This window comes from Colius striatus, chromosome 22 (genome assembly GCF_028858725.1).
Source record: "Colius striatus isolate bColStr4 chromosome 22, bColStr4.1.hap1, whole genome shotgun sequence".
NCBI classification, from domain to species: domain Eukaryota; kingdom Metazoa; phylum Chordata; class Aves; order Coliiformes; family Coliidae; genus Colius; species Colius striatus.
In genome coordinates, this window is record NC_084780.1 from 4,954,451 (window position 1) to 4,967,998 (window position 13,548).

Sequence of the window (13,548 nt, forward strand, 5' to 3'; positions counted from 1 at the left end):
CAGAAGGAGAAGTGGCTGCCTACACCCCTTCTGCTTGTGTGGAAGAACACACACACACACACACACACACACGAGCGAGTGCAGCCCTGGGCATGGATCCGGGCTCATCGCTGGGGGTGGGAGAGATGCTTCTCCCAAAGTTGCTCCCTGTAAACCTCTCCCTGCTGGTCCCCTGTGGTAAACTCACCCTGGGGACATTTGACCAGCTTCCCTGGGAGCATGAAGGTGACCTGGAGGCAGTTCTGTCAGAATTAGTCACAATCAGAGAATTGTTTGGGTTGGAAAAGACCTTTAAAGCTCTCACTTCACCCTGCCCAGCCCAGCACCAACCCATGGCCCTCACAACCACATCTATTTCAATAGCTCCAGGCCTGGGCTCCAGAACCTCCCCTGGGCCAACTGCAGCCCATTGCCTCTTGTCCTGTCATTCATTGCTGGGGAGCAGAGCCCGACCCCAGCTCCCTGCAGCCTCCTGGCAGGGAGTGTCAGAGAGTGCTGCTGGCTGCCCTCAGCCTCCTCTTCTCCAGGCTCAACACCCCCATTCCCTCAGCCCCTCCCCAGCCCCTTGTGCTCCAGCCCCTTCCCCAGCTCTGTGCCCGGCTCTGGCCACGCTGCAGCCCCTCAGTGTCCCTGTGGCAGTGAGTGAGGGGCCCAGCACTGACACAGCCCTGGAGCTGCAGCCTCCCCAGGGCCCAGCACAGGGGACAATCCCTGCCCTGCTCCTGCTGCCACCCCAGTGCTGATCCCAGCCAGGATGCCCTTTGCTTCTTGCCCCCCTGGGCATGCTGCTGGCTCCTGCTCAGCTGCTGGCACCAACCCTCCAGGTCCTTTCCCTGCAGCAGCTTTCCAGCCCCTCTCCCTCAGCCTGGAGCTGTGTCTGGGACTGGTGTGTCCCAAGTGCATTTCACACTCCCTGCCCCAACACACAGCTCCCAGCCACCTTGCAGGGACAGTAACATCCATCAACCACAATCACAGCCTTCTTAATTAACAGAAGTGCTCATTAAGGCAGTCACATGCTCCCACGGGCTGCACTGACACTGGTCCAACCCCACACACCACAAACAACCCTCCAGTTCCCCATTGCAGGGACCCCTGAAGCCTCCTGAGCTCCCACTGTTGAGACTTGGCTGTGCCAGAGGAAACCTGTCCCTGGAGGAGGCAGCAGCAGCAGCTCCCGTGCAGCGAGGAAGATGAAGATGGAGCAGAGAGAGGCGGCTTCGACCACGCTGCTGGGTCCCTTGTGATTCATTTTATTTTCACTGCTGCAGAGAGTGGGAGTGAAAATACCATTAAGTTGAAATCAGTCGAGAACTACATATGTCTCTAGATATATCTGTACAGTCTACCAGTATATATACACATTATATATAAATATATACATAGGGTCTCCGGGTTTAAGGTTGAAACCTGTCAAACCCAACAAAGCCCACTGGAGGAAGATTTGGAGAAGAGATTTGGGTTTGTTTTATCATGAGAAAACAAGGCTGAATTAGCACAGGGGTTTAAGGAACCTTCCAGCCCTAGGAAAAAAAGGGGAGCACTGGGATTACTGGTGCATCCCCAGGCTGTGGGGAATATCCCTGTTCCATTCCCAGGGAGCAGGACACAGGGCCCAGCTGTGCCCAGCTCAGAGAAGGGGTAGTTTTGGTGGCTGAACACAAAGGAGGTAATGGCTGGTTTCTTTGGTTTATTGCTTTCATGCTTATTTCAGTTAGATTTAGGGGTATTTTTTTTTTCCCCACTAATGCTTGGCCTTAAATCCTGCAGATCAGGAAGAAAACAAGAGAACAACCCCCCCTAAACCCGGACACCCTATATATGCAGGTACAGCTATCAAAGAGGGAAGTGATACATGTGAAAACAGGGAGAAGGGGGAACAAAAAATAGCTTTTCCAAAAGAGTAATGCTTCCCTTTCCTTTTTCTTTCTTTTTCTGACCAAAAAAAAAGGCAAAACCAGGCATTTATGTTTGGTTCAAGAAAGCAACAGAGAGTAAAACTTCCAGGAGGTGGGAATCAAGGCAGGAGGGACTGTGAGAGCTGAACAGAGATCTCATGGATTAACATCCATATCAGCATCTGGTCCCAGGTACCTCAATGCCAGAGCAAGCATCCTGCTACCACTGCTGCTCTGCTCTGCCCCTGGGGGGATCCTGTGCCCAGGGCAGGGTGCTGGCATGGGGGTCCCAAGGGTTTTGGGTCCTGCCTGCACTGGGGAGGACAAGGTTGAGCTGGGAGCAGCAGCATGGGGTGGGGAAGGATGCAGGGTGCTGGGAAAGGGCTGCAGCAGCAGGGAGTGACGCTGCTGTAAGGGTGTGAAAGCTGGGGAGGGGGCTGGTCCTGCAGAGGAGGGTGTGTGGTGTGTTGCTGAGGGGAAGGTGCAGCCCAGACAGGGCACGGGAGAGCTGCAAGGGCTGGACACCCTCCCACCAAATTCACCCCACCATGGGGGAATAAGCCCCTCAGCTTCCAGAGCAAGGCAGAGCCAAGGCCAAAGACCCCCAGGAGGGCTGAGGGGGGAGGTGTGTCCCTTGCCAGGACCCTGGGACGTGGCTCTGGCCCCGAGGTGTCGTTGCCGGTCCCGCCGGTCAGCGCCAGCCCCAGCCACCCTCTGCACAGATCCTGCTCTCTGGCCACCCCAGGCTGCAGGGTGCCCATCTGTGCCCTTAGCACACTGGCCCAGGGCATCCCTGCTCCACCTCCATCCCAGGGGCTTTTTCCCCAGGGCTCTCTTGGTGCAGCCACCCAGAGCAACGACGTGACCCAAGTCCTGCAGCGAGGTGGCCCTTGGGCTTCCTCATCAGCTCCATCCCGAGATGCCTTTGGCTTGAAGTAAATCCAACCTCTCAAAACTCTGTCAGGTGGAAGGGGAGAGACAGAGCCAGCTCCAGGACTGGCCTGGAGGAGGGCAGAGAAGGCAGGGCCCAGAGGCTGGGAGCTAGGGTGAGCGTGGCAGCCAGCCCAGGCTGATGCTGGGAGCTGGGGTGGCTGCTGTGATGCTGTGCTGTCCTGCAGAGAGCTGTCCCCAAGGATGCTCATGCCACCCCTGTCCACGGCCACTGCAGGAGAGGAAAGGAGGGAGGGAAGGCAAAAGGGATGGAAGTGGGGTGTGAGCAGAGGGGAGAGGGTGTCAAGCACTGATGGGGGTCGAGTCTCTGTGCAAAGCCAAGTCCTGGGAGAGCTGAGCTGCTGGGCAAGGGCTAGAAAACCACAGACTGCAGGAGACGGAAACACATCATCAGGTCCAAGGGGATGGGAGGCTTCAGGAGGTTCCCATCCAGCCTCAGGTAGCGGAGCCGGGGCACGCTGTCCAGGTCAGAGGGGGAGAAGTCATGGATGGACATCAGTGAGGTGGGGCAGATCTGTGTCCCGTTGATTTCTGCAGGGAGAAGAGGAGAAGCAGGATGGAGGTTAGAGGAGAGGGGAGATAGAGAGGGATGCTGGAGGGAAGGGAGGGTCTCTTGAACCCCAAAAAGAGGTCGCTTTGCTGCCAAGGAGGAGAAGCCTCAGCCTGTCCCACAGGACAGCGCAGCCCCAGCGAAAGGATGATCTTGCTTTTGTTCAGAAACAAAGTAGGCCACGTTCAGGCAAAGCACAGTGAGGGATGTGGTGTCATTTGAGAGAGAAAAGGGATTACTTCAAACATGAAACCTGCTGAGCCAGCCCTAAGCCTTCAAAAAAACCCATCAAGGAGACCTGCTCCAGCACCGTTACGCTACAGATAACGTCAGTAACCAGCCTGCTGCTCACTCCTGTGTTTATCCCCACCTCAGGGCTTGCAACTCAGAAAATAAACCCAGGGATTCCTATATCATTACCCAACTCCAGCAACTGAATCCTTATAAAAGCTGGGTGAAACAGGCAACATAAACAGCTGGGGTATGGTGTCCATGTGGGTACGTGGGCATCTGCATGGAAAGCCCTAGGACCTGGGGGTGTGTGGAAGCAGCAGCACCCACCACCTGCTTGGGTGGTGGTGAAATGAAATGCAGGTTAACTAGTGTTCATCACTATCACTGTTCCCTGGGAACTGACTCCCTGAGAGAAGGGATGTGGCTTTGTGAGGGTTTTGTCCCTCTCCTTGGCACCCCATCCCATAACGCTGTTAGTGCACAGAGCAGCTTTCTTGCTCATCCCCTCCTGGCTCATGCTCAGTGCTGTGTCTGGGAAGGAGCCAACCTGCTACAGCTGCTCTGTGATTTAACAGACTTTTACAGTGGTCCTTTTTGGCAGTGGACCCCTCTCACACATAAAGCCACCACACAATAAGCCCTGCAGCCTGGAAGTGCTTGTGTCCCATCACTCGTGGGGATCAGCATCCTGCCTGGCGGGTGCTTCACAGATGGGTAAAGCCCTGAAGAGGTCCTGAGGCCCCCAAACATGCCACAGCAGCTGGAACAGAGGAGCCCAGCACGCTTTTCCTGGTGCACATGGAGGGTTTCTGGCAGGAACGTTGCATCCAAGCTCCTCCACAGATTACAAGGACAGCAGGTTGTTGGATCTCTAATAGCAGAAACATCTGGGGTGGCCTGGAAACGGGTCTCTGTCTTCTTGTGGAATGTGTGAGCTGTGTTTACACACTTGACAGGCCAGCACCTTCTCCTGTGAAACTGCAGGGCTTTGCCTGGAATGGTGTGAAACTGCCCTGCTTGGTTTGCCAAGGCAACCTCCATCCCAGCCTTGTTCTCCCGGTTCCTTCCTCTGTGAGGCTCAGCTCACAAGCTAAGCTGGGTTATTTCTAAACCATCTCGACTGCGTGTTTGGCATCTGCTCTTAAAATATGTGCACAGCCTCTCCTTTCTAAATATCCTTCTTTCTGAGCCCTGCTGGGGAAGGAACTATTCAGATGGCAGGTGGCCCCAGAGACGAGCTGCCCATGGCAACGAACAGAAAAGCCCTGCAGCACCATGGGGGAATTTAGCTCTGCTCCTCAGCTGCCACCCTAATCCTCAGGCTCTCCACTCCCACCTGCACACCCATCCTGTGTGACCTACTCTAGCTGGTCCTGCTCTGGCAAGGGGGTTGCACTGGATGATCTCTCAAGGTCCTTTCCAACCCTTAAGATTCTGTGATTCCATGACTCACCTCCAAAGACCCCCCAAGCTCATCTCACCATTGCACCCCCCTTTTGAAAGGCTGAAATCCCACTGGGTGCAAAATGACCTTTTCCAATGAAGACTTTGCCATCCTCTGTCTCATCCACTCCCCCCAGCCCAGACCTCACCACAGCCTCCCAGCCCACCAGCCCAACTCACTTTCAATGGAGTTGTTATTCAGGTAGAGGTGCTCCAGCTTGGGGCTGATGAAGGGGACGTTGGTGAGCTTGTTGTGGGCCAGGTGCAGGACCAGCAAGTTGGTGAGGTTGAAGGAGTTCTTGGGGAGCCCCTTGTCAGAGATCTGGTTGTAGTTGAGCCGGATGAAGGCCAGGTTGGGGAACTCCTTGAAGTAGTCGCTGGGGATGTCCTCAATGTTGTTCCTGTCTAGGAAGAGCTGGTGGATGGCACTGGGAACCCCGGGGGGCATTTTCCTCAGGATGTTGTGGGCAAGGTTGAGTTGCATGAGGTTCTTGAGTCCCTTGAAGGTGTTTTTGTTGAAGACCCCGTCGCTTAGCTTGTTGTGGTGCAGATCCAAGAGCACCAGGTTCTCCAGCTTGTTGAAGACCCCAGCGGGGATCTTGGAGATCTGGTTCCTGCTCAGACGCAGCTGCTCCAGGTTGGGTGGAAGGAAAGCAGGCACCTCCTTCAGCTGGTTCTTCTCCATGTAGAGGAAGATGAGGTTCTCCAGCTTCTCCAGGACCCTCCTGTCCACCTTCCTGATACGATTGTTGTCTAGGTTGACCCATTTGAGCTCGGTGGCGTTCCTGAAGGACTCCTCCGGGAGGTCATCGATGAAGTTGTTCTGGAGGTAGAGGTAGTGGATGCGGGACGGGATGACGGGCACCTTGCGCAGGTTGCGGCTGTCACAGTAGAGGGCAGAGGGGAAGTCTGGGGGACAGTAACACTCTCGAGGGCAGTCAGGGAAGACAGAAGGAGGACCTGGGGGCAGGGGTGGAGGCAGCTCCGTGGGCTCGACGGGCTCGATGAATTCGGGCGGTGGGCGGGTGGGTCTCCGGGCAGGTTTCCTCCGCTGCCCGCTCACCTCCGAGATCAGCACAAGAACGAGCGGGAGAATCAACCTAAAGGCCACCTTCATGGTCCAGATGTTTCCCTGAGGGAGGAAACAAGAAGAGGTGGGTTAAGAAGCACCCAATTTAGGTACCACATCGTCTCCCCCATCACTGCCAGGGTTTACCCCACAGCCCTGAAAGCAACCTGCAATTTTCTCTCCATCTCCCTTGGAAGTTACCTTTAAATCCAACCCCTCTCTAGAGCATGAGCCACTGAGATCCCCTCTCTCTGGTCCAGCTTTATGGGATGATGTAGGGGTGGGTGTTTTTTTAGTTTGGGGCTTTTTCCCTGTGAGACCCTTGGCACTGTCCCACAGAACCCCAGCACCCCTCTGCCCTCTCCCTGCAGGATGGATTGCTCCTTCGGACAACTTGATGGATTAGCTTTCATTTTGCACTTGAGCCAGAGAGAAAAAATCAATGATTCAGTAGCAAATTGCCTGAGCCATAGTCTTAGGAAGCCAGCAGCAGTCAGCAGGACAGCAGAGATGGATGGCCCTGTGCTGCAGGGATAAGGCTTTAATGCAGGACAGCCCATTTCAAGGCTGTGTGATAAAAGGGCATTTACAAGATTACACGTGGGCAATACCAAAAGTGTCTGGCTACATGGCTCCCTGTGCTGCCCAAATAACCCATCCACCACCTCCAGCCCCGCTGCAGGGTGCTGGGCTGGTTATTTGGAGAGTGCAAGGAGAAGTGGGAGGTCTGGAGGGATCAGGAAAGGTCTCTGCTTGCCACTAGCCAGTGAGTTTCTGCTGGTCACCAGTCCAACACTTTACACATCCCACCTCTCCCTCTCTTCTGGGTCATTCTCAAGCCCACAAATGCTGCTTGTCCCATCTCTGCCCTCCCTGCTGCTGCCTGGCCAAGCAGCAACCATCCCTGCAAGACTGTTGCTGGTAGCTCTCCAGCTGATGCCTTGGAGGATGGAAGGATTCAGCTTGGTGCAGACAAGCTTCCCAGAAAGCCCTGTGCAGAAGGTGTTCTGGATTCTCCCACACTCCCCAGGGCCAGCTGGAGCAGCCCAGGCTGTGGGCTCCCTGGGCAGACACTTCAGGGGTGCTCACCAGGCTTCTCCCAGCAGCATTTGTCACCCCAGCAGGAACAGAGCTGAGCTGGATGCACAGTGAGGCAGATGGAGCAGGAGCAGGGTGGCAAAAGAGAATCAAGTGAGATGAGACAGAGAGGAAGAGGAGGAGACTCAGAGGAAGAAGGATCTCCTAGGGAAACGAGGTGTCTGCTGTGGGATCTAAATGCTGCTGGGGCTGGAGTGAGGGGTAGAAGTCTTGGGTAGCCTTTTGCCATACCAACTCCCTTTTGCTTACAGCTTCCCACTGGGTGACATCCCACACAGGGATGCCCTCAGGGACCTTCAGTGGGCCACTGCTCCCAGGGAGTAGGAGCCAGCCCAGCTCCTTTGAAGCAATCCCACGCATTCCTGGGGCTCCAAGTAATAGACTTTCTCCAAGAAAAGATCCTGTTCTCTCCCCCTGCTCCAGGCCCAGCCTGTTACTTTCCTTTTTGTCTATTCTGCTCCCATCTGGCTCTGTTTAACCCTACAAGCCTCACATGCCTGATGGTTTCAATCAGAGCTCTGGCATCTCGCTGGGGGGAAGGGAGGAACAAGGGAAGAGAAACGGGGCCCCGAGAGCTGCCAGATATTCAGCTCAGCCCTGCTGCAGTAGGTCCCCTTTGGGGATGTACGTGCCTGCTTCTGTCTTGTAAGAGCTCAGCTTGCACAGCAGGGCTGCACAGAACGGACAAATTCGTGACAGGGAGCTGCTGGAAGCACAGTTCCCACCCTGGCCCCCCACTCCCTTCCCAGCCACGTCCCTCCCTGCACGTGTCTCTCCCCCAGCCTCGTCCCAATTTCTTCCCAGGGGATTTTGCCTCCCATCCAAATATCAGACCTGGATTTTAACACCCCAAATGCCCTGGGGAGTGGAGGGGGCTGGGGACTGTGACTGTGTTTGGAAGAGGCAGCTGGGATGTGATTTTTCCATTGCAGGGCATCGCTCAGCTCGGGCCACCCAGCAGCTGCCCTGGGCAATGGCACAGAGAGGGTGGGGGCCAAGGCAGAGCTGTCCCCCTGTTGGTTTTGGGAGGTGGCTGAGCTCTCAGCCCTTCCAGGAACGACGTGGCCCCACACAGCCTGCACCATCCCCTCCTCATGAGCCTTTAAAGCTGCAGATGTTGAAAGGATTCCACATACAGCAGAAAGAGCAAGTAAGAAATTCAGGCTGGAGAGCAGCAGCAGCATCATGTGGCGTTTGTCAGCACAGAAGGAACATGTCAGGAGGCAGATGCAGCCCCTTTTACCCCCTGTACCACCTGCCACCTACTGCTACATCCCCACAGGGACTGCCACAGCCCCTCTGCCCATCACAGCAGGGCAGAGCCAACCCTGCCACCATCCCTCACCACTGCTGGTCCCCACCAGCCTCTCCTTGCAGAGCTGCAGCTCCCCACAGAGCCTCTGCCCACTGCTCCCCAGCCTGCTCTGGCAAAGCAGCACCCACTTCTAAGCAATCTGCAGGAAACCAGCTCCCAGCCAGCGGTCCCTGTAACAGCCCTGTGTCCAGAATAAGGGGGATGCAACAAGCCTGAGGCCACCACAAGCTTTACAACTGCCTCCAACACGCTGGAAGGTTCAAAGCCAGCTCTCCCTGGACCAAACACAGTCAGCACTCTGTTCTCCATCCAGTTTCATGCAGTTGGATTTACTGGCATGAATGCAAGGAGCCAGATTTCAAAATCCCACCCCCTCTGATCCTGCAGGAGCAGCAGCTCCTGGATCCCCAGCCAGAGCTGCAGTGCAAATGTCTCCACTCGACCTTTCTCACCACTCCCTGCAGGACCGGACAGGACAGCTCAGATCTCAGCTCCCCACAAAGAATCCATGCAACTGGAATAAAGTTGAAAGCATGAAGCAATGAATGCATTCAGGAAACCAGCTGTCCAGTGTGGAGAAAAGGCTTGATTCATGGACAGAACCAGTTCTGACACCTCCTGAGCTGTGGGCTGGGCTGACCAGCTTTGGCTTGGGTGCAAGACCAAGGTACCCAACAGATGCCAGCACAGGGGTTTTTTTCCCAGAAGGAGACAGCTGCTCCCTCAGTCATCCCATTACAATTGACAAACATTCAGCACAACAGCTGGAAATTCCAGCCCCAAATGCCACTGGTGTTTGCTTTCCAAATAGTTTATCTTTGCTGCATCTCACTACCCCACAGCTCCCAGGCAGTGCCCTCTGCCAGCCCAGTGACTGGTGCCAAGGGCAGGCAAAAACCACAGCCTTGGGGGCAAGAGTGAGCTATGCAAAGGTCACAGGGGGGGATTTGTCACGGGCAGAAGTCCCAACCCTCTCCCTTGGGTGCCTTCTGCCCTCCCCTCCTCTGCAGCAGTCAGACATGCAGCTGGCTCTGGCCAGCCATCACAGATGGAGCTGGGAGCCCTGCTCCTGTGGAGGGGCTGGGAGGGCTAAAGGCAGCTTTGGACTCTGGGAGGTGAGGGAAAAGCCTAAATGGTTGCACCAGGAGCCTTTCCAGCCCATTGCCCATAACCCTGCTGGCTTCTTTCACAGCGTTCCTACTGGCATCCCCAATTCCCACCATCCCCGCAGCCCCCAGGCTGGAAAATGCTCCCATCCAGCCTGGGAAGCTGCAGTTTGGAGCAAAACATGGAGAGGAAGCTAAAAATACCCAAAAGGAGCCAAAAAAGGAGCCAGCAAAGCTCCAAGCACCACAACAAGCCGTTTGGATCCCTGCACTAGTCTGGGTCTGAGCAGCTGTAACCGAAACAGGGCCAGCACTGCAAAGCTGGGAAGAGTGGAAAAGGGCCAAATGCAGCAGAAGCTTGTCCTCTGAGGGGAGGGCAGACACACTGTCACCCAGACATCCTCAGGGTCCCCTGGGGAGCAGAGCCTTGATGCAACAACCAGCTCTTCTCACTCTTTCCCAGTCCTTTCAGCCCCCGCTGTGTTTGTTTGGGGGGGGATAGAGCTGTGTCCATGCAGTTAATGGGTGTCTCAGGAGACCCTGAGCACAGAGCAGCTGGGACATGCTCCTGGGCTCTTGAGAGATACTTTGGGGCTCAGCTTGAGGACTGCAAGACCTCGATAGGGATGCCAAGCTGGATGCCAGGAGCGTTTCCTCACTGTACCACAGTCACCAGACTCCTTGCGAAAGGCTCGTTGGTTGCTCCCTCCAGCAACCTCCTCCCACTGCAGGGTCTGTGGGAAGGCAGCCCTGGCAGAAAACACCCTTCTGCTGCCTTCTCTCTTGTCAGGAATTCCTCTTCTTTCCTCCTCCTCTTCCCTCCCTGCGTGTCCTGACCCTTCCCAGGGCTGCTCCTGGCACAGCCCCCCGCAGACCTCTGTGCCACACACAGAACTGGCTGCACATAGACAAAAGCAAATCGTGGGAGGAAATGTTGCTGAAGTGATCACAGCCCAGCCCCCGAGCCTGTGCCCACCCCCTCCACACACCCTGTTCCTCTCCAAGCAGATGCCTCTGTCCCTGGGCTCTACTTTCTCTAAGGATGAGAAACCGTTCCCAAGCCTTATCAGCTCCTGCCGCCTCATCCCTTCCCTCCAACCTCTTCCTTGGGCAGAGGAAAATCTCCCCCAGCTCCACTTTTCTCTCTTCCCAGGTGAAAACACTCAGTTCCTCGTCCCCCTCAATTTCCCAGGGAGCAGGGGACAGGCTGCAGTTTGCCTTTCAGCTCTGCACTGCCTGCCTGGGGCAGCCAAGGAATCCGGGATGCCGCCAGCCCAGCACCACATAAGGCAGGTCCCCAGCCCCAGGCAGCTTTCCAAGCCCTCATGTGCAAAGTGCTTTGCATTCAGCTGCCAACGGGATGGATTTCCACTTTCTGCCTGCTAGATGCTTTCCCTAAAACTCTCAAACAAGCAGGGAAAGGACAGGTTTGGGGTGAAACCCCTTTCTCCTGGGCTTGAAGTGAACAGCACTGTCCTGTTGCTTCCTCCCATCCCCTGTCTCTGCCCATGGAGGGGTGCAGAGGGAGGGAGCTGCACTTCTCTGCCTGCCTGGAGCAGAGCTGGCTCAAATCTCTGTGATGGAGGCAGCAAAGATGGTGTTACATGCTCTGGGAATGGTCTGTGTGATCCCAGCATGGCTCTGCCTGCCAGGCAGGAGGGGAAGGGCTTTAGCACCCACATTTTGGGCAGAAAACCAAGCTTGTTGAAAAGTACCCCTGAAGCATTAAGGTGCTGTTGGGCTGCTCTCTCCCCATCTTCCTCTCAAAGCAGCTGGTCTCCATGGCAGGGCAGGGAAATACCCTGCTCCTTGCTCCAACCCAGGGTCTCAGGGCTGCCCCTCTCCCACAGGAGCAGCTCCAGGACCCCACAACATCCCCAGCCCCAGATGTTTCCCCAACCTCTCTGTTGGAACAGTGACCCAATGAGACTCCCTGGCAGAAGTTGTGGGTCCAGAGGTGTTTGTTCCCCTCTCAGCTTCTCCCCCACCTTGGACTCCCCAAGGCAGGGTTGTGCCCTGGGCATGGCTTGGGCTGTGACCCCCCCTACCCCCTGCCCCAGTACCCTCAGCTCTGGCTGCAGAACCATCTGTGGGGTCACCAGCATGTGAGGGCACAGGTCGGTGTGGGGGGGATGGACACGATGGGGATGGACACGAGGGGGTCCTCCCTTCCCCCTGCAGAGAGCAGAGCTGCAGCACCACCACACACAGCGCTTCCCCCTGACTTTGCAGCCCCCCAGCTCCCCCTCCCCGCCTCACACCGAGCAAACCTCTTACAACGAGAGAAAAGGGGAAGGAACAAAGACTCCAGCAGCCGAAGAACAGAAAAACCAAGAGGAAGGGAGAGAAAACAAAAGGAGCACAGCTGCTGCTTGGCACTAGGAGAGGCTGGAGAGGGCAGGAGCATCGTGGAGCAGCACAGAGCAGAGGCGGAGGGTCGGGCAAGGTGAGAAGAGCCTTGTGGGGGGGGACAGCACCTGCCCCCAGCTTACCTGTGCGCACCTCTCCCTCCTCCTGCCTCCTATTAATCCCCAAGACAAGTTTCTCCCTGGCTGTGTCCCTGCTTTTCCTCCTCCCGGCTCCGCCACGAGTGAGGCTGTGCCGAGCGCGGGGGTTTTGTTGCCGGGAGCCGGCCGAGGGTGGGGGGCAGGACCGGGCGGGGGGCGGAGGGACGGGGCCGGAGCCCGATGACAACAATAACGCCTTTCTCTGGCAGCCAAGCTCTGCGGGCTGTGCCTCGCACACACGGCCCGCCTGCCCGAGGGCTGCCGTTTAACAACAATCCCTTCTGCTGCGGAGGCTGCTCCGAGCCCGTGTTTCAAAACAAAGCTCATTAATTATTTCAAGAAGCCCTTCCCTTGCTGCCGGCCCTGTTTGCCCGGGGCTTGTGTTTGGGATGGAGCTGTGCAGCGGTACAGGGTGCAGAGCACTGGGGTTCAGGATGGTTCCTCCTACTCTGGGTCCTCCTGACCTCCCCTATCCCTCCCCATCATGCACACAGTGATTTCAGCTGCCCCCCAGCCCTGCTGAAGGGAGACAGCCCTGTCCTGGGGTCTCTGGAAAGGAGTCAACCCTGTACTGGGGTCCCTGGGAATCAGCCCTGTCCTGGGGTCCCTGGAAGGGAGTCAACCCTGTCCTGGGGTCTCTGGGAGTCAACCCTGTCCTGGGGTCCCTGGGAATCAGCCCTGTCCTGGGGTCCCTGGAAGGGAGTCAGCCCTGTCCTGGGGTCTCTGGGAGTCAGCCCTGTCCTGGGGTCCCTGGAAGGGAGTTAACCCTGTACTGGGGTCCCTGGGAATCAGCCCTGTCCTGGGGTCCCTGGAAGGGAGTCAGCCCTGTCCTGGGGTCCCTGGGAGTCAGCCCTGTCCTGGGGTCTCTGGAAAGGAGTCAGCCCTGTCCTGGGGTCCCTGGGAGTCAACCCTGTCCTGGGGTCCCTGGGAATCAGCCCTGTCCTGGGGTCCCTGGAAGGGAGTCAGCCCTGTCCTGGGGTCCCTGGAAGGGAGACAGCCCTGTCCTGGGGTCCCTGGGAATCAGCCCTGTCCTGGGGTCCCTGCTGCTGCCTGGCAGATGGTACTTGTAAAACGTGATGCAGGGTCCATTATGCTTTAACTGACACCTTGATGGCACTTCATCAAGAGAAGGGAGGGGAGATGCTGTGGTGCCACACACACGGCACAGCGTGGTTGGGTTTTGCATGTAACCTCAGTCAGGTCCCGGGCTAGAAAACTGCTGTGCACTGTGGAGATGTGTCCCAGTGTTCCTGGATGCTCAGGGAGCATGTTTTTGCTCCCAGAGGCAGCCTGGGACCTGTTGAATATTCACAGCTCTCAGACACAGCCCAGGCATGAGTGAGGAGTCCTGAGGGAGGGGACACAGCAGCCTCTGGG

The 13,548-nt window shown here is 56.7% G+C and overlaps 1 protein-coding gene across 1 annotated transcript; it reads right to left on the bottom strand.

Annotated features, from left to right (window-relative positions):
* Positions 1–1,230: 1,230 nt before the first annotated feature.
* PRELP (proline and arginine rich end leucine rich repeat protein) lies at positions 1,231–12,406 on the bottom strand. Its single transcript, XM_062013776.1, has 3 exons — positions 12,157–12,406; positions 5,257–6,208; positions 1,231–3,380 (listed from the first exon to the last, which is right to left on the bottom strand). Exons 2-3 carry the CDS (start codon positions 6,191–6,193, stop codon positions 3,202–3,204), a joined length of 1,116 nt encoding a protein of 371 aa, XP_061869760.1. The 5' UTR covers positions 6,194–6,208; positions 12,157–12,406; the 3' UTR covers positions 1,231–3,201.
* Positions 12,407–13,548: the final 1,142 nt, after the last annotated feature.